This window comes from Tachypleus tridentatus, chromosome 10, assembly GCF_004210375.1.
Source record: "Tachypleus tridentatus isolate NWPU-2018 chromosome 10, ASM421037v1, whole genome shotgun sequence".
Taxonomy (NCBI): domain Eukaryota; kingdom Metazoa; phylum Arthropoda; class Merostomata; order Xiphosura; family Limulidae; genus Tachypleus; species Tachypleus tridentatus.
In genome coordinates, this window is record NC_134834.1 from 111722361 (window position 1) to 111747383 (window position 25023).

The 25023-nt window shown below is 39.0% G+C and overlaps 1 protein-coding gene across 1 annotated transcript in view; it reads right to left on the reverse strand.

Annotated features, from left to right (window-relative positions):
- Window positions 1–482: 482 nt before the first annotated feature.
- The window catches only part of LOC143230096 (transmembrane protein 65-like), a 30176-nt gene continuing 5635 nt past the window's right edge, over window positions 483–25023 (reverse strand). Inside the window, exons 4-6 of the mRNA XM_076463140.1 lie at window positions 23300–23342; window positions 14687–14792; window positions 483–1116 (exon numbers count right to left, since the gene is read on the reverse strand). Of these exons, the coding sequence (XP_076319255.1) occupies window positions 991–1116; window positions 14687–14792; window positions 23300–23342 (275 nt within the window). The 3' untranslated portion in view covers window positions 483–990. The remainder of the gene's footprint in view (window positions 1117–14686; window positions 14793–23299; window positions 23343–25023) is intronic.

Sequence of the window (25023 nt, forward strand, 5' to 3'; positions counted from 1 at the left end):
ATCTATCTCTCACCAAAACAAATAGAACAAGAAAACAGAAATACATAAAACATAATAATCTATCTCTCACCAAAACAAATAGAATATTTTTTCAGTACTAATTCTTGTTCCTAAAATCAGGAATAATTAGATTTACATCTATTTTAATACTCAACATTTTACACAATTAGAAACAAATTAAATATTTAGATTATGTGATAAAACACAAAGTAAGAAGAAATATGAAACACTTGGAATGCTCACACTGTGGACAATGCTGTGTTTTGAAAACAAAACTACAAATCTAAACTGCAGTGCATGTCTTGCAATTATCTCAGCAATATTAGAATGCATATTACTTAATTTCATACCCGTAAGAAATGTTTTATCTCTAATCAGCTACTAACACTTTGAAGTATTGAGCAAAGCTAACAAGAAAACCAATAAAAACTTTAACCTCCCATCAGGAAGGGAAAATAAATCATTAACCAAAATCATAAGACTTGGTTCATGATTTACTTTTAGCAACCTGATGTTAACATTTTGAGAAGTTCAATAAAAATACAAAACTGAAACTGAATTTTCTTCAGTTTTCAAAACTGTTCTAAATAAATATGTGAAAAAAAGACATTAAATGTTATTTATAAACAAGTGCTAAAATTTTAATTTACTCTTGGAGCTAAAATACAAAAAAAACCTTGACAAAAGAAAATATTTAAGAAAAAGACATTTGAGGCTGAGAATAGATACAATACTGTGAATGTGTAGACCAAACCTCAGGTAATCCAATTCTATGTAAGATACTAAAGGTCAGGTTTCTGTCACTCCCTGTGGAAATGTAAGCAACATGATTTATGCTGCAGATAAATTCAAAACGTTGAACAAATATAAATATATTCGTGTGGCAATCACTATAACTAACAGTGCAAAAATTATGAAACTATTGGTTTCCAAAATTCCAGTGACCCAATGGGAGCATAATGGTACAGTTTTAAACATGGTGATACATCTTTAGTTAGGTGTTTTGGTATCTACACTGTTATCATCCAGTCCTTCCTTTAGTTTCCCCCTGTCATGAAGAAAAAGAAGTGGCACCATGCCTAATAAACATCCCAGGGTGATACCGACAGCTCGACCCTAGAACGTACATCACATAAGTATTAAAGTTTAAGACATCTTGATTAAGAGACAAATTATTTAGTAAATAAAACATCCCAGGGTGATACCGACAGCTCGACCCTAGAACGTACATCACATAAGTATTAAAGTTTAAGACATCTTGATTAAGAGACAAATTATTTAGTAAATAAAACATCCCAGGGTGATACCGACAGCTCGACCCTAGAACGTACATCACATAAGTATTAAAGTTTAAGACATCTTGATTAAGAGACAAATTATTTAGTAAATAAAACATCCCAGGGTGATACCGACAGCTCGACCCTAGAACGTACATCACATAAGTATTAAAGTTTAAGACATCTTGATTAAGAGACAAATTATTTAGTAAATAAAACATCCCAGGGTGATACCGACAGCTCGACCCTAGAACGTACATCACATAAGTATTAAAGTTTAAGACATCTTGATTAAGAGACAAATTATTTAGTAAATAAAACATCCCAGGGTGATACCGACAGCTCGACCCTAGAACGTACATCACATAAGTATTAAAGTTTAATAAACATCCCAGGGTGATACCGACAGCTCGACCCTAGAACGTACATCACATAAGTATTAAAGTTTAATAAACATCCCAGGGTGATACCGACAGCTCGACCCTAGAACGTACATCACATAAGTATTAAAGTTTAATAAACATCCCAGGGTGATACCGACAGCTCGACCCTAGAACGTACATCACATAAGTATTAAAGTTTAAGACATCTTGATTAAGAGACAAATTATTTAGTAAATAAAACATAACTGGGTGATACCGACAGCTCGACCCTAGAACGTACATCACATAAGTATTAAAGTTTAATAAACATCCCAGGGTGATACCGACAGCTCGACCCTAGAGATTACATCACATAAGTATTAAAGTTTAATAAACATCCCAGGGTGATACCGACAGCTCGACCCTAGAACGTACATCACATAAGTATTAAAGTTTAAGACATCTTGATTAAGAGACAAATTATTTAGTAAATAAAACATCCCAGGGTGATACCGACAGCTCGACCCTAGAACGTACATCACATAAGTATTAAAGTTTAAGACATCTTGATTAAGAGACAAATTATTTAGTAAATAAAACATAACTGGGTGATCAAAAATTGTACATTATTAGCTTTTAATTGCCTAATCATCTGTAGAAATAATAATAGCTACATACAAGTTACTCATCAATAACTAATGTTTAGATACTGAGTTGTAGTCTTATGTCAATATTCTTTCTGAGACAGTTTAGTTGCTTGTTTGGAGTTTATTGATGCAAAGCAACTAGGCTATCTGTGGCAAACAACTGTTAAAAATCATAAATTGTTACTAAATGTAAAAATGAATAAAGTTAAAACTAAACAATAAAATTTCAGATAAAAGATTTAAACAGAATTAAAAAGGCAAATGGCTCATAAAAAGTTAAAAAAGACAATCCAGTTGAACAGTGTCAATACTTCCAATAACACTGTCCAATATTAGGACTAAACCTGAAGAAAATGTGTTTAAAATCTTGCTGTTGCTCAGTGTCATAACAACAGCCTGACAGTAAAAGGTTGGCTATTGTAACTTGGTATCACAAACACCATACATTAGTGAGTCAGTCCCTAATAAAAGAAAACAATGGGTTATTGTGACTAATGCATAGCCTAGCTAGGATAACTTATTCCTTGTGGAATAAAAACAACCAAAGATTAACAGAGGTTTGATCTGGAAAAACTTATCACATTGCTCATGCCATGTAGACTGGCAACTGGATGATAAAGAAAAACTTATCACATTGCTCATGCCATGTAGACTGGCAACTGGATGGTAAAGAAAAACTTATCACATTGCTCATGCCATGTAGACTGGCAACTGGATGGTAAAGAAAAACTTATCACATTGCTCATGCCATGTAGACTGGCAACTGGATGATAAAGAAAACTTATCACATTGCTCATGCCATGTAGACTGGCAACTGGATGGTAAAGAAAAACTTATCACATTGCTCATGCCATGTAGACTGGCAACTGGATGGTAAAGAAAAACTTATCACATTGCTCATGCCATGTAGACTGGCAACTGGATGATAAAGAAAAACTTATCACATTGCTCATGCCATGTAGACTGGCAACTGGATGGTAAAGAAAAACTTATCACATTGCTCATGCCATGTAGACTGGCAACTGGATGATAAAGAAAAACTTATCACATTGCTCATGCCATGTAGACTGGCAACTGGATGGTAAAGAAAAACTTATCACATTGCTCATGCCATGTAGACTGGCAACTGGATGGTAAAGAAAAACTTATCACATTGCTCATGCCATGTAGACTGGCAACTGGATGGTAAAGAAAAACTTATCACATTGCTCATGCCATGTAGACTGGCAACTGGATGATAAAGAAAAACTTATCACATTGCTCATGCCATGTAGACTGGCAACTGGATGATAAAGAAAAACTTATCACATTGCTCATGCCATGTAGACTGGCAACTGGATGATAAAGAAAAACTTATCACATTGCTCATGCCATGTAGACTGGCAACTGGATGATAAAGAAAAACTTATCACATTGCTCATGCCATGTAGACTGGCAACTGGATGGTAAAGAAAAACTTATCACATTGCTCATGCCATGTAGACTGGCAACTGGATGATAAAGAAAAACTTATCACATTGCTCATGCCATGTAGACTGGCAACTGGATGATAAAGAAAAACTTATCACATTGCTCATGCCATGTAGACTGGCAACTGGATGATAAAGAAAAACTTATCACATTGCTCATGCCATGTAGACTGGCAACTGGATGGTAAAGAAAAACTTATCACATTGCTCATGCCATGTAGACTGGCAACTGGATGGTAAAGAAAAATTGGCCAGCCAGTTTTAAATATCAATGAGAACAGGGTGAGAAGTAAGGTGAAGTAGAGAGCTAAGCAAGTCAGTATAAATAGTACAATTGGTGTACTGCATAGATTTGTAGCAAAATTTTAATTATAACTTGCCAGGATGACTAATGGGTAGTTTAAACAGCAGCAAGTCAGTATAAATAGTGCAATTTGAGTTCTGCTTAGCTTCTATGTAATCCAAAGCAAAAAGAAATAGTGTACAATTGGTTGGTTGGTTGGTTGATTTAGTGTTTTATGGCACAAAGCACCTAAGCTATCTGTGCCAAATGTCCAGCAAAAAGGTAAAAGTAAATTCAGTAAAACTTCATAAAAGGAAATTAAGGTAAAACAAAACAAAGTTAAAAATAAATAAATAGCATAAAACTAATGTTTACATCTAGTCTACAATGTTAAGAGAAAATCTACAGTAATTCAAGTTGTAAAGGACTTTCTGTAGCGTAATTGTAATTATCATAACTCGCTAGAAAGACTAACAGGTAAGTACGAAAACCACCGTCAGTCACCTGAAGTTGGCCTTTCCAGTCCTGGTTTCCAGTTACTTAATGTTACAGTCAGTTTCTAATTTCAAATTGAACTAGATGAACTGTTATTTTTAAAATGGAGCCACATTAAAAAGGTGTAAAGCATATATTAAAAAACTTAAGTGGCATTAAAAAGATTAATGGCCTTCAAAAACTAAAAACACTACCAAGGTGGACAGTGTCATCATCACCAGTAACACTGTCTAATGTTATGGACAAACCTTGGTACAAAACATGCTTAAAATGGTGTCATCATTGTGAATCATAATGATGACAAGACAGTAAAATGTGTCTTATTGTGATTTGAGTGTTACACAGACTACACACTGATGCATCAGTTCCAGACAAAATAAAATGCTGAGTTAAAAACTGTGACTAATGTGTAGTCTAGTTAGAACAACTTCCTCTTTCTGATCCTTACGGGAACAAGATGGCCAAAGTCCAATATAGGGTTTCATTTGGAGAAGCTTGTTTTTGCATTGCTCACTCCATGTCAACTGCCAGATGGCACAGAGCCGAGCCTTAAATACAGGACTATAGTCCATGTATGGGACAGGCACAGCGATAATAGTGCCAGAGCAGATAGAATTAGCTGCAGTGTCTGCGAGCTCATTCCCATGAATACCAACGTGGCCTGGTATCCAGAAAAACTGGATAGAAGTAGATGTTAAAGAGGAATGGGCGAGTCGGTTTTGAATATCGGTGAGAACAGAGTGTGAACCACGTGAAGCAATTCCAGGGCCAGTGGAGAACTAAGAAAGTAAATATAAATTGAGCAGTTTGAGTACTGCTTAGCTTCTATGTGATCCAGGGCAAGAGAAATGACATACAGTTGAGCAGTGAACACATAAGCTATAGAGGGGATTCTGCACGTTACCACCAAACCACAACAAACCATGACAGAGCCCACACAGTCACTTGATTTCGAACCATTTATATAAATAGGAATGGAAGGATGGTTCAAAAGATGTTAAGCAAATAGCAGACAGTATTTCCAATCAGGAGTGTCTACTTTTCTCAGATGACTTAAAGATAGGTCACAATTGGGGACTGTAAGAAGCCATGGTGTGATGGGCTCACCAGTGGATACAGTAATGTTATCCAAGGACAGATCCAATAAATCTAACTGCACCTGGATACGAAGGCCAAAAGGAGGAAGATCAGCCCATCTGGTCTGAAAATACATGGCCCATCGAGAAAGGAAAATACAACCCCAGGTGGGATGCTTTAGTAAGAAACAAAGTTTCAAAGCATATAGTAGAGACAGTTGCAAATGGAGGAGGTGCAAAGAAGGTTCAAGAGCCTATATGTATATGCTCTGAACTGGGGAAGTGCAGAAAGCCCCAATACAGAGCCGAAGACCTTGATGATTAATAGGGTCAGCATCTTTAAGGCTGACGGTCTGGCAGAGCCATAGACCAGTGATTGATAGTTGAGTTTCCATCGAATAAGAGCACGATATATCTTTAGCATAGAATGTCGACCTGCTCCCCAAGTGGTGATAGAGAGGACACTGGGAATGTTCAGTGCTCTTGCACATTTGACCTGTAGCTGCAGGTATAAGGTTTGCTTACAATCAAAGATAAGCCCCAAGAACTTAGTCTCAGAGACCACAGGCAGCGTAATTTCACCAATACAGAGTTTAGGATCAGGGTGAATACCCCATTGGTGGCAAAAATGCATGCAAACGGTGTTAGAGAGAGAGAAGGTAAAGCCATTTGCTGTGGTCCACTTCAGTAAACAATTGAGAGCATTCTGTAGCTGCTGCTCGATATACCTCATGTTCAACGACTGACATGAGATGTGAAAGTCGTTGACATAGAGCCTGTTAGCAACAGTGAGAGGGAGTTGTTCAGTGATGGCATTAATTTTTTATACCAAAAAGTGTGACACTCAGAACACAGTCCCGAGGGAATCCAAGTTCCTGTAGAAAGGAACAGGAAAGCGTCGAACCCACACAAACTTGGAATCTTCTGTCCATTAAAAAATGTTAATAAAAATGGGCAAATGGCTATGTAACCCATATATACGGAGGTCTCGCAAAATACCATACCTCCATGTTATATCATAAGCCTTCTCAATGTCAAAGTATCTTGATACAAGATGTTGTCATTTGAGAAAGGTGGTCCATGGTGAAGCAACGTCGTCAAAACCCACACTGGGTGGACGAGAGGAGGTTGGTTGTTTCGAGGAACCAAACAAGACGAGCATTAACTATCCTCTCTAATGTCCTACAGAGACAGTTTGTGAAAGTAACTGGATGGTAGTTTGAAGAAATCTTGGAATCCTACCCAGGCTTGGAGAAAGGCAGGACAATAGCCTGGTGCCAGGCATCAGGAAAAACATACTCCTGCCAGATCCGGTTAAAAACAACCAGAAGGATAGCAAGAGAAGCAGCAGATAGATGGCGCAGCATCTCATAGTGTATATCAGGTCCAACCGATGTACTGTCAGGCCAATGAAGGGCCAGTTTGAGTTCCACCAGTGTAAAGATACGATTATCGTCATAGAGACAATCAATTCGAAAGGAAAGAGGTGATTGCTCTGCCCAGGTCTTGATGGCTAAGAAGGTAGAAGAAGAAACAGAAGTGCTAGATACCCGACAAAAGCTTTCATCTAGAGTACAGGCGATGCTCCAGATATCAGTTACTTCCTGGCCATCAGAGAGCCAGATCAAGAGGGAGACAAAGTGATACTGTTGCCCACTGACCTTTCGAATCTTGTCCCAAAAGACTTTGGAACTGGTGGTAGAGGATACGCTGGTTGTGAACTCAATCCAAGATTCCTTCTGGCTTTGACATCTTATCAATCTAGCATGTGCACAGGCCCGTTGAAAAGCTATGCAGTTCGAGAGTGTGGGATATCTACAAAAGTATCCCAGGCCTTCCATGCCATGTGGCAGGCAGGGTTCTACCATGGGCAAGGATATAGTGGAAAACGTGTCGAGGTTTTAGAAATACATTGAGCAGCTGTTTGTATAATACATTCAGTTACTGCTGCCACGCAGTTATCTATTGATATCTTACAGACAATGGCAGGATCAAGTTCTGGGAGAGCAGTAAAAGAGGGCCAGTTTGCCTGATCCAGCTTCCACTGGGGCACGCGGGTTGTGTGACATCGACCACAGCCGGCTATTCTCTCTCAAGATTATAGGAAAATATTCACTGCCACGTGGATTATTGTCAACTCTCCATAAAAAATGGGAAAATAAGGAAGGAGAGCAGATTGAGAGATCAATAGTAGTAAAGGACTAACTAGGTGCATGGAAATAAATAGAAAATCCAGTATTCAAAAGAGAAAGATTGTAATCAAAGAACATACGCTCTACAGAGCACCCCTCCCATCAATACCAGCACTTCCCCAGAAGGGATGATGTCCATTAAAGTCCCAGAGGATGAAAAAGGGAGGCAGCAACTGTTCAATGACAGCATCAAGGTCTGATTGATCATGTCTCTCCAGGCAACGGGTAGAGAAAACAAACAGTGATGATATGACTCAAGAAAACATGGATGGCTACGACCTCCAAGGGAGTGTCGAGCAGCAAAGACAGGGTGGGCACATGCTGATCAACCAACAGTGCTACCCCTCCATGCACTCGTCCATCACACAGCCTGTCATTTCTGTATAAAGGAAACTGCTGAAAAGTGACTGTATCTGCAAGTTTCAGAAATGTTTCCTAGATCTTAAGGTTTGGTGGAATGATTATAAGGGACAGAGATAGGTGTCAAAGTTGATTCATCAACTATTTTAACCATGAAAGTCAACAGACTTTCCATTTACTGCACTTTCACATTAGTTGTGGAATGAAGTGCAGCAGCATGTCCGAAATGAGGTGGTGGACAACAATTTTCAAGCCTCAGGATAGGTAATGTTATGAATTGTTTTCAAATGCTGCACCTCTTTTTCTTCCAACCATTTAGGGCAAGAACAAAAGTAGGATGGGTGAGAGCTTTTGCAATGGACATAATGAGGGTCCATTTCCCACTCATAGGCATTGTGGTCCTTGCCACTGCAACGAGCAGACGTCAAGGAACCATGACATGACATCTTCGAGTGATCAAACTGTTGACACTGAAAACATCAGAGAGGATTCAGAACGATATGGCCATATTCTGCAATTAAGACAACTTGCCTTGATGGTGGCAGGTGGACGTGGTGATGTAAATATCAGAATGAGGACATTGCTCGGCACCATAATTCCATCTTTGAGAGTGGAGATACGTCTCACTGCAGAATGAGGTACAACAGGTGGTACAGATGATGAGGATTGTTGCTCAGAATCTTCAAGACATTGTCATTTACCTATAGAGTGTTTTTCACTATTTTATTTAGATTTTTAATTTTAGTATCCATAATAAAGAAAGGGAAATTTTTGTGCCCATTGACCCCACCCACCATGGAGCCCTACGAGGGGATGCACTGCAATGTCAAACAAAAACACCGCAGCAATGCCAGGGTTCCGTGAGCACTGTTCCCAAATATCAGCATAGATATAATGTCCACAACACCTGTTAAGAACATCCAACTCTGGTACTTGTTTGACTCTAGCCCGAGTGATCCAGCCAATTGACCCAAAGGGGACCAACCCAAGGCCACTTGTCTACAGGAATTCAAGGCCAAAGTGGTGTGTTAGGGTTGGACACCCTCAACCACCAGGATCTTCTCTTCCTCTTCACAGGTTGCCATGCACGGCAAACACGTGGGTGGATGTTTAGATCCCAGAGGAGGTAAACTGAAAGAACAGGACCTTCCCTGGGAGGTCCCCTCACCACGTACAGGAATCCACACCAAGGAGGTATCACTGAAATGAAGCTTGGGGTGTAGATCCAGTTGGTGGCAAAACAAACGCAAACAGTTTTAAAAACAGAAAAGGTAAATGTGTTTGCTATGGTCCACTTCAACAAGTAACTGAGGGCAGTCTTAAGCTGCCAAACAATAAACCTCATGTTCAGCAAACAACATGAGAAGCAGAAGTCATCAACATAGAACCCATTTATAACAGTAGGAAAAAGGTGTGCAGTAACAACATGAATCTTCACACTGAAAAGTGTGATACTCAAGACACAACCCCCTTGGGGACTCCAAGTTCCTATGGAAAAGAACAAGAATGTTTTGAGCCAATGTGAACTAAGAATCACCTTTTCTTCTACACATGTATGGGTTGCATGGTAATTTACCCATCCATGTGTAGGTCATGCAAATTTCTGAACCTCCACGTAGTGTCATAAACCTTCTCAATGTCAAAGAACATGGAAACAAGATGTTCTCTCTTGAGGTACGCTTTCCAGACTGAGGTTGAGTTGAATTAGGTGGTCCATGTTGAAGCACTGCCAACAGAACTCACACAGTAGGAAAAGAGGTTTGATTCAAAGACCCAAACAAGACAAGCATTAACTATTATCTCCAAGACCTTACAGAGACAAAGCAATTAGGGAACAATCAGGAATCTTTTCCCAGGCTTAGAGAAAGGGAGAACAATTGCCTGATAAAACATTCTCCTGCAAGATCTGGTTAAAAATAACCAATAGAATAGGACAGATATTTGGCACAGAATTTTATAGTGAATAACATCAGGTATTGCTAGACAGATGAATAGTGAGTTTGAGTTCAACCAGTATAAAGGGGCAATCATAGTTGTAGAGATGACCGGCATGAAAGGAAAGAAGCGATCATTCTGCCCAAGACTTGATGGCAAAGAAAGCACAGGAAGAGACAGAAGTGCTGGAAAGATAAGCAAAGTTGTTGCCAAGAGTACTGGTGATGCTTTATACATCAGCAACTTTCTGGGCATTGGAGAGCAAGATGGGAAGAATACCTCCCACTAACCTTCTGCATCTTGTCCTAGATTACTTTAGAACTGGTGATAGAAGAGATGCTAGCTGTAAACTTGTTGTTGCCAAGAGTACTGGTGATGCTTTATACATCAGCAACTTTCTGGGCATTGGAGAGCAAGATGGGAAGAATACCTCCCACTAACCTTCTGCATCTTGTCCTAGATTACTTTAGAACTGGTGATAGAAGAGATGCTAGCTGTAAACTTGTTGTTGCCAAGAGTACTGGTGATGCTTTATACATCAGCAACTTTCTGGGCATTGGAGAGCAAGATGGGAAGAATACCTCCCACTAACCTTCTGCATCTTGTCCTAGATTACTTTAGAACTGGTGATAGAAGAGATGCTAGCTGTAAACTTGTTGTTGCCAAGAGTACTGGTGATGCTTTATACATCAGCAACTTTCTGGGCATTGGAGAGCAAGATGGGAAGAATACCTCCCACTAACCTTCTGCATCTTGTCCTAGATTACTTTAGAACTGGTGATAGAAGAGATGCTAGCTGTAAACTTGTTGTTGCCAAGAGTACTGGTGATGCTTTATACATCAGCAACTTTCTGGGCATTGGAGAGCAAGATGGGAAGAATACCTCCCACTAACCTTCTGCATCTTGTCCTAGATTACTTTAGAACTGGTGATAGAAGAGATGCTAGCTGTAAACTTGTTGTTGCCAAGAGTACTGGTGATGCTTTATACATCAGCAACTTTCTGGGCATTGAGAGCAAGATGGGAAGAATACCTCCCACTAACCTTCTGCATCTTGTCCTAGATTACTTTAGAACTGGTGATAGAAGAGATGCTAGCTGTAAACTTGTTGTTGCCAAGAGTACTGGTGATGCTTTATACATCAGCAACTTTCTGGGCATTGGAGAGCAAGATGGGAAGAATACCTCCCACTAACCTTCTGCATCTTGTCCTAGATTACTTTAGAACTGGTGATAGAAGAGATGCTAGCTGTAAACTTGTTGTTGCCAAGAGTACTGGTGATGCTTTATACATCAGCAACTTTCTGGGCATTGGAGAGCAAGATGGGAAGAATACCTCCCACTAACCTTCTGCATCTTGTCCTAGATTACTTTAGAACTGGTGATAGAAGAGATGCTAGCTGTAAACTTGTTGTTGCCAAGAGTACTGGTGATGCTTTATACATCAGCAACTTTCTGGGCATTGGAGAGCAAGATGGGAAGAATACCTCCCACTAACCTTCTGCATCTTGTCCTAGATTACTTTAGAACTGGTGATAGAAGAGATGCTAGCTGTAAACTTGTTGTTGCCAAGAGTACTGGTGATGCTTTATACATCAGCAACTTTCTGGGCATTGGAGAGCAAGATGGGAAGAATACCTCCCACTAACCTTCTGCATCTTGTCCTAGATTACTTTAGAACTGGTGATAGAAGAGATGCTAGCTGTAAACTTAATCCTAGATTACATTTGGCCCCAACATTTGACCAGCCATGCATGGGCACAGGCCTCTAGAAAGAAATGCAGTTTAAAATAGTGGGATATCTAGGAAAGGTAACCCAGGCCCATTTCTGAGCCTTCCATGCCTGCTGGTTGGCTGGAGACCACCATGGATGAGGCTACCATGGGAAATGTGTCAAGATTATATGTATAGAACAAACAGCTGCTTGCACAATGCAATCAGTTACTGTTGCTACATGATCATTAATAAATATTAGATTTACAACAGCAGAATTAAGTTGCAGAAAAGAGGTGAAAGACAGCCAGTCAGCCAGTTCTGACTTCCACAGTGGCACTCGGGTCAGATGACATCAACCACAGCCAATCTCCCTCAAAATGACAGAAAATGATCACTGTGAACCCTCAAAGAAAAATAAGAGATTGTGAAGGGGGAGCAAATAAAGATCAATGGTGGTAAAAGACTGACTGAAAATAAATAAAAGAACCAGTATTAAAAAGAGAAACATTGTAATTTAAGAGTACTTGGTTTATGGAATGGCCCCTTCCATCAGTAAGTATCAGTGCCACTGCAGAAGGAACTGTGTCCAATAAAGTCTCCCAGGATTTAAAAGGAAGTGAGTTATTGTTCAATGACAGCATCAAGATCTAACTGATCATAAATCACTCCAAGAGAACAAATAGTGATGGTACAACCGAAGGAGAAATACCTAGATGTGGCTTCCAAAAGCATATTGAGTGGTATAAACAAGTTGAGCACATGCTGATTGACCAGCAATACTACCTCATCATAAATTTGTCTGTTACATAACCTATAATTCCAATATAAAGAAAACTGCCAAAAGGTGACAGCATCAACAGGTTTTAGGAAAGTTTTCTCTAAGGAGAGAGAAATGTAAAGATAGGAGTCAACAAAGGCTTTAATAACATCTTGATTAGAAAGAAAACTTCGACAGTTCTACTTTACCAAATTGACAATATTTACCTATAGGGAGAAGTTTTGGGTGGAAAACCCTTTGGTTTATGACGACACCATTTTACTTTACTAGTAGAAGGTCTCTAGACCTCCATGAATCCTGCCCTGAAATGAGTAGGCAAGTTTCTGTCAGTATACATAGGTTCCTATGACTAAGAACATGAACAAATAATTGTCCTGCATCTTGAAACCAAAGAAAATGGACCAAAGCAAACACCAGAAACTGACACCAAAGGAAATGGACATGGGTTGTCACTGGAAAGAAAGAAGGGGAGAGAGACAGGAGAAGAGGCTGATTTGTCAGGTACAGAGAGCACTGTCTGCAGTATGTTCTATAGACAGGAGAAGAGGCTGAATTGTCAGGTACAGAGAGCACTGTCTGCAGTATGTTCTACTACTACAGGGGGTGTGCAGACAGTGATTTCTGTACCTCACAAGTTCGACAAAAACTTTCACATCTCTGGATAAGAAATGTTGTTAACTCTCTTTAATTACTGTACACCATTCTCCTGCACGCACTCAGAGCAAAATCAATACCAAGAAGGGTGTGAACTAGTACGATTAACACAGTGAAAGTTCAGTATGCACTTGTAGGCAGTGTGATCTTTTCCTCCAGAACAAGCACATCACAGAACCACAACAAGACATTTTTGAATGACTGAACTGCTGACACTTAGGGTTGAGAATATATGACCATATGTTGCAGTTTGGATAACATATTCACAGAAGCTGTTGGATATGGCAATGTAAACGTCAAAATAAGAACACTAGTAGGCATCATAATTCCCTCTTTACAAGTGGAGATACGTTGCACTACAGAAACTCCTTAGATAGAGAAACCAGTGAGGATCTCTGACTCTGGGATGTCCTTCAAATTCTGCTCAACAATAACTCCATGTGAGGAATTTACAGTAGCATGTGGAGTAACCTCAATGGGTATACCCCTTATGATCTTCAAAGTTGAAAAGGAGTTCACTGCATTTTGGGTTAGATGTTTCAACCAAGATGTCCCCAGAATGTAGCTTCTTGATTGACTTTGGAGAAGAAGCAAGTCTTTCTAATCCATTCTGAATAAAAAAGGGAGACATGTGCCCTAAAAGTTTGACAAAGAATGTAGTATGAGAAAATAAAGTACACGTGTAAAAGAAGATAGAAACTGCTATTTGGAGTCTTGAAGACGTAGTTGTTTACAAATTAGCTTTTTCTTATGGTATTTTTTGGAGGATTTGTGGGATCCATAAGGAAAGGAATATGATTCAGTTCTCACTGGCCCCACCCACCAAGGTATTCTGTGAGATGACTTACTACAATGCTAAACAAGGACACTGCAGCAATTCCAGGGTTTCATGAGCACAACACTCAAACACAAGCATCAGAGACAATGTCTGCAATATCTGTTGAAAATGTCCAAAACTGGTACTCGTTGGACTCTGGCCCAGCAGGACCAGTGCACTGATTCTGGAGGGCCAGAGTAAGGCCACCTGTCTAGAGGAAATCAAGGCCAAAGGTATGTGTTAGGGTTGAACCCTTCAACTACAATGAGGTATGACTTTGAGCAAGTATTTAACATGAAAAGTTAACTAACAGTAAAATAGATTACTTCTAAACAATCAAATCATTAACTAGTTCTTAGAAAGGTGGTTGAATTTGAGAAAGAGAGCTTACAATAATTAGATAACTAAATTAATTTCATTTTGACAAATTTCACATCTATTTAGAAAAAATATTCACTTTCTCTAAATAATTAGATAGAACAGTGTTTAATCATTTGCACTAATTTGCTTTTTGTCAATTTATAAATGAAATATTCTTGTCCTGTGAGTAAAGTAGTTACAGTGCTTGCATTTCTAAATAAAAAAACGTTTATATTTTTTGTCATTGTGCATAACATGACAATTACCATGTTGATACTCCACTGAGTGGATGACATCTCTAACTGTGCTGGGGTCAGTTCTGGCATGTGTACTCCAACTCGAGATGCCAAATTTTCAACATACCATGCCGAGCTGAGTATAGAATGAGATAAAAATATTGAAATAATTTCACGAGAGATAAATATTCAAAATTAAGAAAAATCTATTTCATATACAAAGACACAAAAGAAAAATAGTGGGTAAAACATTAAACCTGTGGTGACAGCAGCTACATTATCATTACAATTAGTCAGATAAAATAGTGGGTAATACATTAAATCTGTGGTGACAGCAGCTACATTATCATTACAATTAGTCAGATAAAATAGTGGGTAATACATTAAACCTGTGGTGACAGCAGCTACATTATCATTACAATTAGTCAGATAATTAGTGGGTAATACATTAAACCTGTGGTGACAGCAGCTACATTATCATTATAATTAGTCAGGTTATTAGTGGGTAATACATTAAACCTGTGGTGACAGCAGCTACATTATCATTATAATTAGTCAGGTTATTAGTGGGTAATACATTAAACCTGTGGTGACAGAAGCTACATTATCATTACAATTAGTCAGATAAAATAGTGGGTAATACATTAAACCTGTGGTGACAGAAGCTACATTATCATTACAATTAGTCAGATAAAATAGTGGGTAATACATTAAACCTGTGGTGACAGCAGCTACATTATCATTACAATTAGTCAGATAAAATAGTGGGTAATACATTAAACCTGTGGTGACAGCAGCTACATTATCATTACAATTAGTCAGATACCAATGGTGACAGCAGCTACATTATCATTACAATTAGTCAGATACCAATGGTGACAACATTTTGAAGCATACAGTAAAAACAGTTGCAAACAACAGAGGTGTAGAAGAAATTCATGTATACTTTGTATACAAGCTCTGAACTGGAAAGTGCAAAAAGCTTCAGTGCAGAGCTGAAGTCCATGATGATGAATGGGGACCAGAAGCATAGACCTGTGACCCATAGTCTAGTTTTGATCTAATAAGAGTACAATATATCTTTAGCATAGAACATCGATCCCCTCTCCAAGTGGTGGAAGAGAGGATGCAGAGGATGTTCAGTCAATTTGACTCATAGCTGCTTGATGTATGGTATAAAGCTCAGCTTACAGTCAAAGATAACCCCAAGAACTTTGTCTCAGTGACCTCGGGTAGCACAACTTCACCAATACAGAGTTTGAGATTAGGGGGTGAATACCCCTTTGGCAGCAAAAGTGCATGCAACTAGTTTTAGCGAGAGAGAAGTTAAAACCATTTGCTGTGGTCCACTTCAGTGAATTGATTGAGGGCAGTCTGTAGCTGCTGCTAAATATACCTCATGTTCAATAACTGACATGAGATGCAAAAGTTGTTGACATACAGCCTGTTTGCAAAGGTAAGAGGGAGTTGTTCAGTGATGGCATTAATCTTTATACTGAAAAGTGTTTCACTCAAGACATAGCTGTGAAGGACTCCAAGTTCCTATAAAAAAGAATGGGAAAGTGTCAAACCCACACAAACTTAGAATCACCTGTCCATTAAAAAAGTTTTAATAAAATTGGGCAAATGACCAAATAACCCATATAAGTGGAAGTCTCGCAAAATGTTGTATCTCCATGTAGTATCATAAGCCTTCTCAAGATCAAAGAATATTGATACAAGATGTCATTTGAGAAAAGCTACTCCGATTGAATCAGGTGGTCCATGGTGGAGCACTTTTGTCAGAACCCACACTGGGTAGGCAAGAGGAGGATGTTTGGTTCGAGAAACTGAACTATCTGAGTATTAACCCATCCTCTCTAAGGTCTTACAGAGACAGCTCATCAAAGAAACTGAACAGCAGTTTGAAGGAATCTTGGGATCCTTCCCAGGCTTAGAGAAAGGTAGGACAATAGCCTGGCACCAGGAAAAACATTCTCCTGCCAGATCCAGTTAAAAATCAGAAAAATAGCAAGAGAAGCAGAAGATAGATGGCACAGCATCTCATGGTGAATGTCATCAGATCCGACCAATGAAGAAGCAGTTTGAGTTCCACTAGTGTAAAGGGGCTATTATAGTCATAGAAACAATCAGCTTCAAAGGAAAGAGTGATGCTCTGCCAAAGTCTTGATGGCTAAGAACATGGAGAATGAAGCAAAAGTGCTAGATACCCAGCAAAAGCTTTCACCTAGAGTACTGGCAATGCTCCAGATATCAGTTACTTCCTCGCCATCAGAGAGCAAGTTTGAGAGGAGGAAAAAATTATATTGCCCACTGACCTTTTAACTCTTGTCTCATATGACTTTGAAACTGGTGGTAGAAGATATGCTGGTTGTGAACTTAATCCAAGATTCCTTCTGGCTTTGATGTCTTACCTGCTGAGCATGTGCACAATCCTGCTGGAAAGAGGTCGAAAGTGCGAGATACCTATGAAAAATATCTCCGACCCATTTTTGAGTCTTCTATGCCATGTGGCTGGCAGGATTTCACCACGGATGATGATGTCATAGAAAATGTGGCGAGGTTTCAGGAATACATTGAGCAGTCGCCTGTATAATAGTCAGTCACTGCTGCCACACAGTTATCTATTGATAGCTTACAGACGATGGCAGGATCAAGTTCTGTGAGAGCGTGAAACAGGGCCAGTTTGCTCAAATCAGCTTCAATCAGGGAAAGCAAGTCAGGTGGTATCGACCACGGCGTCTCTCTCATAATTACATAGAAAATGATCACTGCTTCATGGATTATTGTCAACCCTCCATGAAAACTGGGAGAATAGTGAAGGGGAGCAAGTTGAGAGATCAATAGCAGTAAAGGACTGACTAGGTGTATGAAAATAAGTGGAAGAACCAGTATTGAAAAGATAAGGGTTGTGATCAGAGAGCGACCCCTCCCATCAATATCAGCACTTCCCCAGAGGGGATGATGCCCATTAAAAACCCTGAGGATTAAAAATGGAGATGGCAACTGTTCAATGAGAGTATCAAAGGCTGATTGATCATAGGTCTCTACAGTCAACATGTAGAGAAAAAAAACTGTGATGGTATGACCCAAGGAAACATAGATGGTTACAGCCTCCAAGGGTGTGTCAAGTGGCAAACACAGGATAAGCACATGCTGACCAGCCACCAGTGCCACCCCTACATGCACTGGTTTATTATAGAACCTGTCATTTCTGTACAAAGAAAACTGCCGAAAGATGACTGTATTGGGAGGTTTCAGAAATGTTTCCTGTAAGGAAAAACACACAGGATGGTAGGAAGCAATCAGTGCTTTGATGTTATCCTGATTAGAATATAAACCTCAACAGTTCCATTGCATCAAAGTGGTCATTTTTTATTGATGTGTAGGCAAATTGGGTGGAGAGTCCTTCTGTTTTTGACCATGTCTTTTTTTCTTTATTTGAGGAAGGTATGTCAACTTCAATGGAGGTCTTTGTCATTGGAAGAAGATTCCAGGAACTGAGGATGTGAATGAACGATTGTTTTGCATCTTGGGTGGGAGAAGATGTACCCGAGGAAATGCCCATACCCAGAACCAAAGGTAGTAAACCTTGGGGTTTAGTGGAATGAATGTTAGGGACAGAGATGGGTGTTGATGTCGATTCATCAACTTTTTTAAGCATGTAGGTGACCTTTCATGTGGTTTGAGAATGATTCTTTCAGAAACACAGAGAGATCCATATGCACTCCTACTGTAGTAGTGGAATGAAGTGCAGCAGTATATTTATGAGATGAAGTGGTGGACAGCAACTTTCGAGCCTCAGGGTAAGTAATGTTTTGAATCATTTTCAAATGCTGCACCTCTTTTTTCTTCCAACCATTTAGGGCAAGAATGAAATTAGGATGGGTGAGAGCCATTGCAATGGACACAATGAGGAAGTTTCACAATCATAGGCATCATGGTCCTTACCACTGCAAGGAGCACACATCAAGGAACCACAACAATGTTTTTGAGTGACCGAACTGCTGACACTGGAAACATCTGAGAGGGTTTGAAATGCATGGTTGTACCTTGCAATAAAAATAACTTGCCTTGATGATGGCAGGTAGATGCAGTGATGTAAATGTTAAAATAAGGACATTGGTTAGCATCATAATTCCAACTTTGCGAGTGGAGATATGCCTCACTGCAGAAGTTCCTTGTGTGGAGAAACCTGCAAGAGTCTCTGACTTGGAAATGTTCTTCAGGCCCTTCTCAACAATATCTCCTCATGACAAATTCAAAGTAGCATAGGGCAGAACCTCAAAGGCTATATCTCCAATTGCCTCTGAATGCAAGAGGAGTTCACTGTGTTGAGATGTCCACCAATGTCACCAGATCGAAGCTTCTTTACTGACTTTGGAAAGCCAGCAAGTCCTTCTAGTCCCTTCTGCATGAAAAAGGGAGATGTTTGCCCTAAAGGTTTGTTTGAAGGCGAATGTAGTACAAGAAAATTAGGTACAGATATTACAGATGTTGAAGATTGTTGCTCAGAATCTTCAAGATGTGGTCATTTACCTATGAACTAATCCTTCACTATTTTATTTAAGTTTTTATTTGGAGGATTCATGCAAAGAAAAAGAATTTTTGGTGCCCACTGACCACACCCACCATGGAGCCCTTTGAGGAACGAATTACAATGTCAAACAAGGGCACTGCAGCAAATGCCAGGATTTCATGAACACTATACTCAAACACCAGCATCAGATACAATGTTCACAACACCTGTGGAGAACATCCAATGCTGATACTTGGTTGACCCTACCCAAGTAAACCAGCCAACTGACCCTAGGGGGTCTACCCCAAGGCTACTCATCTACAGAAATTCAATGCAAAAGTAGTGTTAGGGTTGGACCCCTCAACCACCAGGATTCTCTCCTCCCCTTCAGAGGTAACCACCCATGGCAAACATGTGGGTGGATGTTTAGATCAACTGAGGAGAAAGTCTCCATGGTCCTCCATTTCAGGAGTTAGGAACTGGTAAATGAGGACTCCCATGTACCAGTGGTAGATGGGGCAGACACTGTCAAGAATTTAGTGGAATGAAACAATGGAAAACAGTGCAGTGGTTAACCATAAAGTTCTTATTAGAAGGGAGGGACACAATACTTACATCATTTACTTTCGATAGTTCATAAGTAAGTACAACCTGGTTTGGTCACAGCTTAAAAGAGCAAGACACCACAATGGAATCTCAAGTGGCCTTGTAGAACACCCCTTTGACAGTGAGAGTTAAAGACTGATAAAAGCCATAAAGTACAATTCAGAAATGAGAAAAGGATCACTCTAATGGTAGGAAATAAAAAACTACCCATTCATAGTCAAATGTTGAGAATTGCTTCAAAACAGAAATTAATAGCCAGAGGAAGAGGAGATGGCCAAATGATGTAAGTAATGGTCTATAAAAATAAGGGAGAGAGGAAGTTGGTGGACTTGGTTTGAAGAGACCTGGAAAATGAATTGAAAATCCTTAGATTAGTATGCACAAGCCAGTCAAGTAAGATGCTACATCCAGCATATAAGGGTCACTGGAGAGAGCTATTGGGTAGAAGAGGAATTTCTTAGGATAAAGAGGTTTGAAACAGAAACCACAAAAAGAAACAGTGTGGTCGATATAACAATGTAGAGCACATATTTAACAAACACAATTTGAATTGGAGTGGGAATACAAGTGAGAAATGGTCAGAAGAGAAATAAGGGTGAAGATGATGTACCCTCCACATGCAGTAAGCATCTTTGGGAAAAACTACAATCCAGATAATGGATAATATAAAGACAAGGGAGAAGCTGAGAGTGAAGATATCTGATGGATAAGGCTCACATGCAAAAAGGAGTAAAAAAAAAGATCTTTAAGGAAAAGTGGTTCAAGATTCAAATGGAGAACCAGACTGAGTTTCAATCAGGAAGAGATGTTGAAAGGAGTGAATAAAAGAGGCAAAAGGCACAAAACAAGATAGAAGAGTAAAATAGCAGCAGAAACTTTAAAAAATGAAAAGTATTGGATAAAGCCATAATGTAACTTACAATGGTGAATAATGACAAACCATTATTAAATAGCCAGGTAAAACATTCTGAAAATTGGGGAACAGTACATTGGGAGGGCAATAAACTATGATGCAGAGACCAATGGTGGAAATTTTGCCATTTTCTTGTGATAAAATTTAAGAAGGAAGAATGGACAGAATGGAGGTTACTCATAAAGAAAATTCAGATCGCTTTGCAAGGAACCAGACAAACATCATAAGTAAAGCTAGTGTGTTGCCACAACAGGATAACATACAGACGATTAAGGTTGTTGGAGAAGGGAACAGCACAAGAAGAGATAATAAAGAAGATGGCTGCAGGATGATCCAGATCAGAAACTTCATCTGAGCAGGTCAGAATGGGGTACAAAAAGGACCTGGTACACAGTGGTTTGGATCAGGGAGAGAAGGAAAAAGATGAACAGAAGGATAGGCATAAAAGTTGGCTTTTACAGCCAAAGGATGTGGAACTGAAGACCCACAAACTGGAAGCTTCAAACTGGGATGAGTTGCTTTCACAGCAAAAGGATGTGGAACTGAAGACCCACAAACTGGAAGTGTCAAACTGGGATGAGTTGCTTTTACAGCCAAAGGATGTGGAACTGGAGACCCACAAACTGGAAGTGTCAAACTGGGGTGAGTTGTTTTTACAGCCAAAGGATGTGGAACTGGAGACCCACAAACTGGAAGTGTCAAACTGGGGTGAGTTGTTTTTACAGCCAAAGGATGTGGAACTGGAGACCCACAAACTGGAAGTGTCAAACTGGGGTGAGTTGTTTTTACAGCCAAAGGATGTGGAACTGGAGACCCACAAACTGGAAGCTTCAAACTGGGATGAGTTGCTTTTACAGCCAAAGGATGTGGAACTGGAGACCCACAAACTGGAAGTGTCAAACTGGGGTGAGTTGTTTTTACAGCCAAAGGATGTGGAACTGGAGACCCACAAACTGGAAGCTTCAAACTGGGATGAGTTGTTTTTACAGCCAAAGGATGTGGAACTGGAGACCCACAAACTGGAAGTGTCAAACTGGGGTGAGTTGTTTTTACAGCCAAAGGATGTGGAACTGGAGACCCACAAACTGGAAGTGTCAAACTGGGATGAGTTGTTTTTACAGCCAAAGGGTGTGGAACTGGAAGCTTCAAACTAGGATGAGTTGCAAATGCATCCAGAAGAAAAGTATCAAACTTGGAACATAACCACCAAAAAGCCTGCGGAGCAAGGGAACAACGTGTGTAGTTTGTTGTCTTTATGAGATAATGGATATGAAAGAAAAAAATACAACTGTACACTAGAATGCCAAATGATGAAGTGATGATAATGTTACTACACCTAGATGGAGTCAGCTGTGTTAGAAGAATGTGTCACATGTTTATTTGCATGTTACAGCACAGCTATACCATGTGTAATCATGTGAGGGTAGGTTGGAGCATCAAAGCTAATGGTAGATGAAAATTCTGCATATAGAGAATAGCACATCTTAAGAAAAGCTATTGTGGGGAAGTACCATATAAGAAATAGCCTGTCTCTCGATATTAACTTGCTGCAGAATATAAGTTTTAGTCTGTAGCAAAATCACCCTCCACAATCGTAAGGAATACAAAATGAAGCCTTGCCAATAATCATTACACCCAATTTATACAAGAACCTAGTTAATAGTTTAGTAATCAATTAGAACAGCTTTCTTATTCCTTAATAATTAATGATAAAGAAAGATACTGATGTAGACAGACCAATAGCCACACTGACATGGTATATGTACCAGAATTAACCTGTATTACATTTGTTTACTAATGTTAACTTTTTTGCCACCTGCATTTTAAAAGCAGCACTATATCACATGAACCTCCTACAGGTTTCCTTGTTCTACTCTGTGTAATGAATGTTTCTAATGATTTCCAGAAAAGACGTTTCCCACTTTTGTAGGTCTCTGGGAACCATGAATATACAGGTTTCATTGAAAATGTAATGAGAACTAGTCATTTTTCAAACAAGACAAATTTATAACAGTTTTCATTAGGAAGAATTTGATTCTTCTATTCTGGAACACCTCTGTCATTCTTCAGTATGTTTGTCTTCAATCCAAACAAGCTACATTGAGATAATAGTGGTAACAGATGGTTGTCTGTCCATCTGTCTGTATTAAAAAACATGACATTCAACAGTTTTTAATAGAACACAGCACTGTGAACAATAGGAACACAGTCAAAATTAGACTAAACTCAAAATAAGTTTTCATTTCTATATGTAGAAGCTATAAGAACATGTTATATTTAATGAACTACGGTACTACTCTTAGGCCTAACTCATTCTTAATGACTTCTAAATCTCCCTTTTTTATTACATATGAAAATATGCTCAGTTTTAATAACTAGGAATTGGTATTTACTTGTAGTACTTATACTTTTGATAGCCTATTCTGTGTGCATGTGCATATGTATATACTGTTTTCATGAAGAAATGACACAATTAGAATGAATTCAGTAACCATAACAGGAAAACCTTGGTGAAAAAGAACATTATAGTTCTGTATACAATAATTCAGAGAAATTCATTTTGACTACAGTTACTTATAAAGCTACAAATATATTACAAGCTTACCCAATGCCTGCTATATCGGAAAGTGTGTTACCTAGGCCTGCAGCTGCAATGGTTATAAAAAAAACATTTTAACAAACAAATAAAAACATTTTATACAGAATAATCAGGATGTTATCAATTTCCTCTTCTATCATGAATACACACAGTTTGAAGAAAAATGTTCAAATATAACTACAACTGCACATAAAATCTTATTTAAAAATATTACAGTTTTAAAAAGAACTTTACCTTTTTACAAACAAAATTAATCTTATTAATTAATAGTAATAATCAGTGATAAAAGTAATATTAAGGAAGAATTTTATACATTTTTACAACAACTTTAAAACAATTTTTGTATCACAATTGAATTTATCAAACATATATTTTAAAGCTTACCAGACTATTTTTAAGAAAAATAAGCTAAAATATTAGCCAGAAAATATAGACTTTTACAGGTTTTTTTTTGCCTTATTTATTTGGAAATAACTAATTTTTCAACATGAATTTCTCAAAGTTGCAATACCAAATCTCACACACACACACACACACACACACACACACACACACACACACAAAGAAGAAATATGCATTTTGCATTGTTAGACTCAACAATTTATTTGAGTAGAGCTTAGAAAGATGAAAATAAGAAAAGGGAAAATAAAAATAAACTTTTTTAATATTTAATAGGCAAAATGTGAACACTATGAAATTAGCCTAAATACTAGCTGGTCAAAAGTTTAAGATCATATCAAAAAGAAGTTCTAAACAGGGTAGAAAATGCCCAACAAGAGGTCTCAGTAGTAATTCGCACGACCGTCATTGCTAATAACTTCAAACATTCGCTTTGACACAGTCGATATAAGAGTTTGCAGAAGGCTAGCTGGAATGTTATTCCAAGTGATGAAGATTGCTTCACGAAGATCGTGCACTGTTTGGAATTGACGTCCATTTATACTTCCCTTACCATCAAACCCCAAACATTTTTAATGGGGTTCAGTTCGGGCAAACACGCTGGATAGTCCAAAAGAATCACGTTATTCACCACGAAAAAGTCCTGTGGGCATTGTGGATTGCAGCATTGTCCTGCTAAAAGATCCAGTCATTTCCACAAAAGAGAGGGCCTTCTGTCAATAAGAATGCTCTCTCCAACATGCCAATGTAGCCAGCTGCTGTTTGACGCCCCTGTATAACCTGAAGCTCCATTGTTCCATGGAAGGAGAAAGCACCCCAGATCATGATGGAACCTCCCCACTATGTCGCGTAGAAAATGTCTCCGGTGGGATATCCTTATCGTGCCAGTAACGTTGGAAGCCATCTGGACCATCCAGGTTAATTTTTTTTCTCGTCAGAAAATAAAACCTTCGTCCATTTTTCTACATCCCATGTTTGGTGCTTCTCAGCAAAGTTTCGTGGTGTGGAAGGAGGCGTGACCTTTGAAGACGTTTACGGTTTTTAAAGCCTTTTTCTCGTAGATGCCGTCCTATTATTCTTGAGCTGCATTCTGCGTCTGTAATGATCTTAATCTAGTTCGACGACCAGATGGTGTCTTGCCGGACAATCCGTCGAATCCTCCTGCTTAACGCTGGTGAAATTTTCTCGGGCCAACCACTTGAAATTCTCGTTCCGTATCCCTCAGGGTCTTTTAAGAAATTTGCAACAGCAGTTTTACTACGCCCAATCTTACCAGCGATGGCACGTTGAGAGAAACCTTGCTTTTGCAGCTTGAAAATTCTGCCATGTTC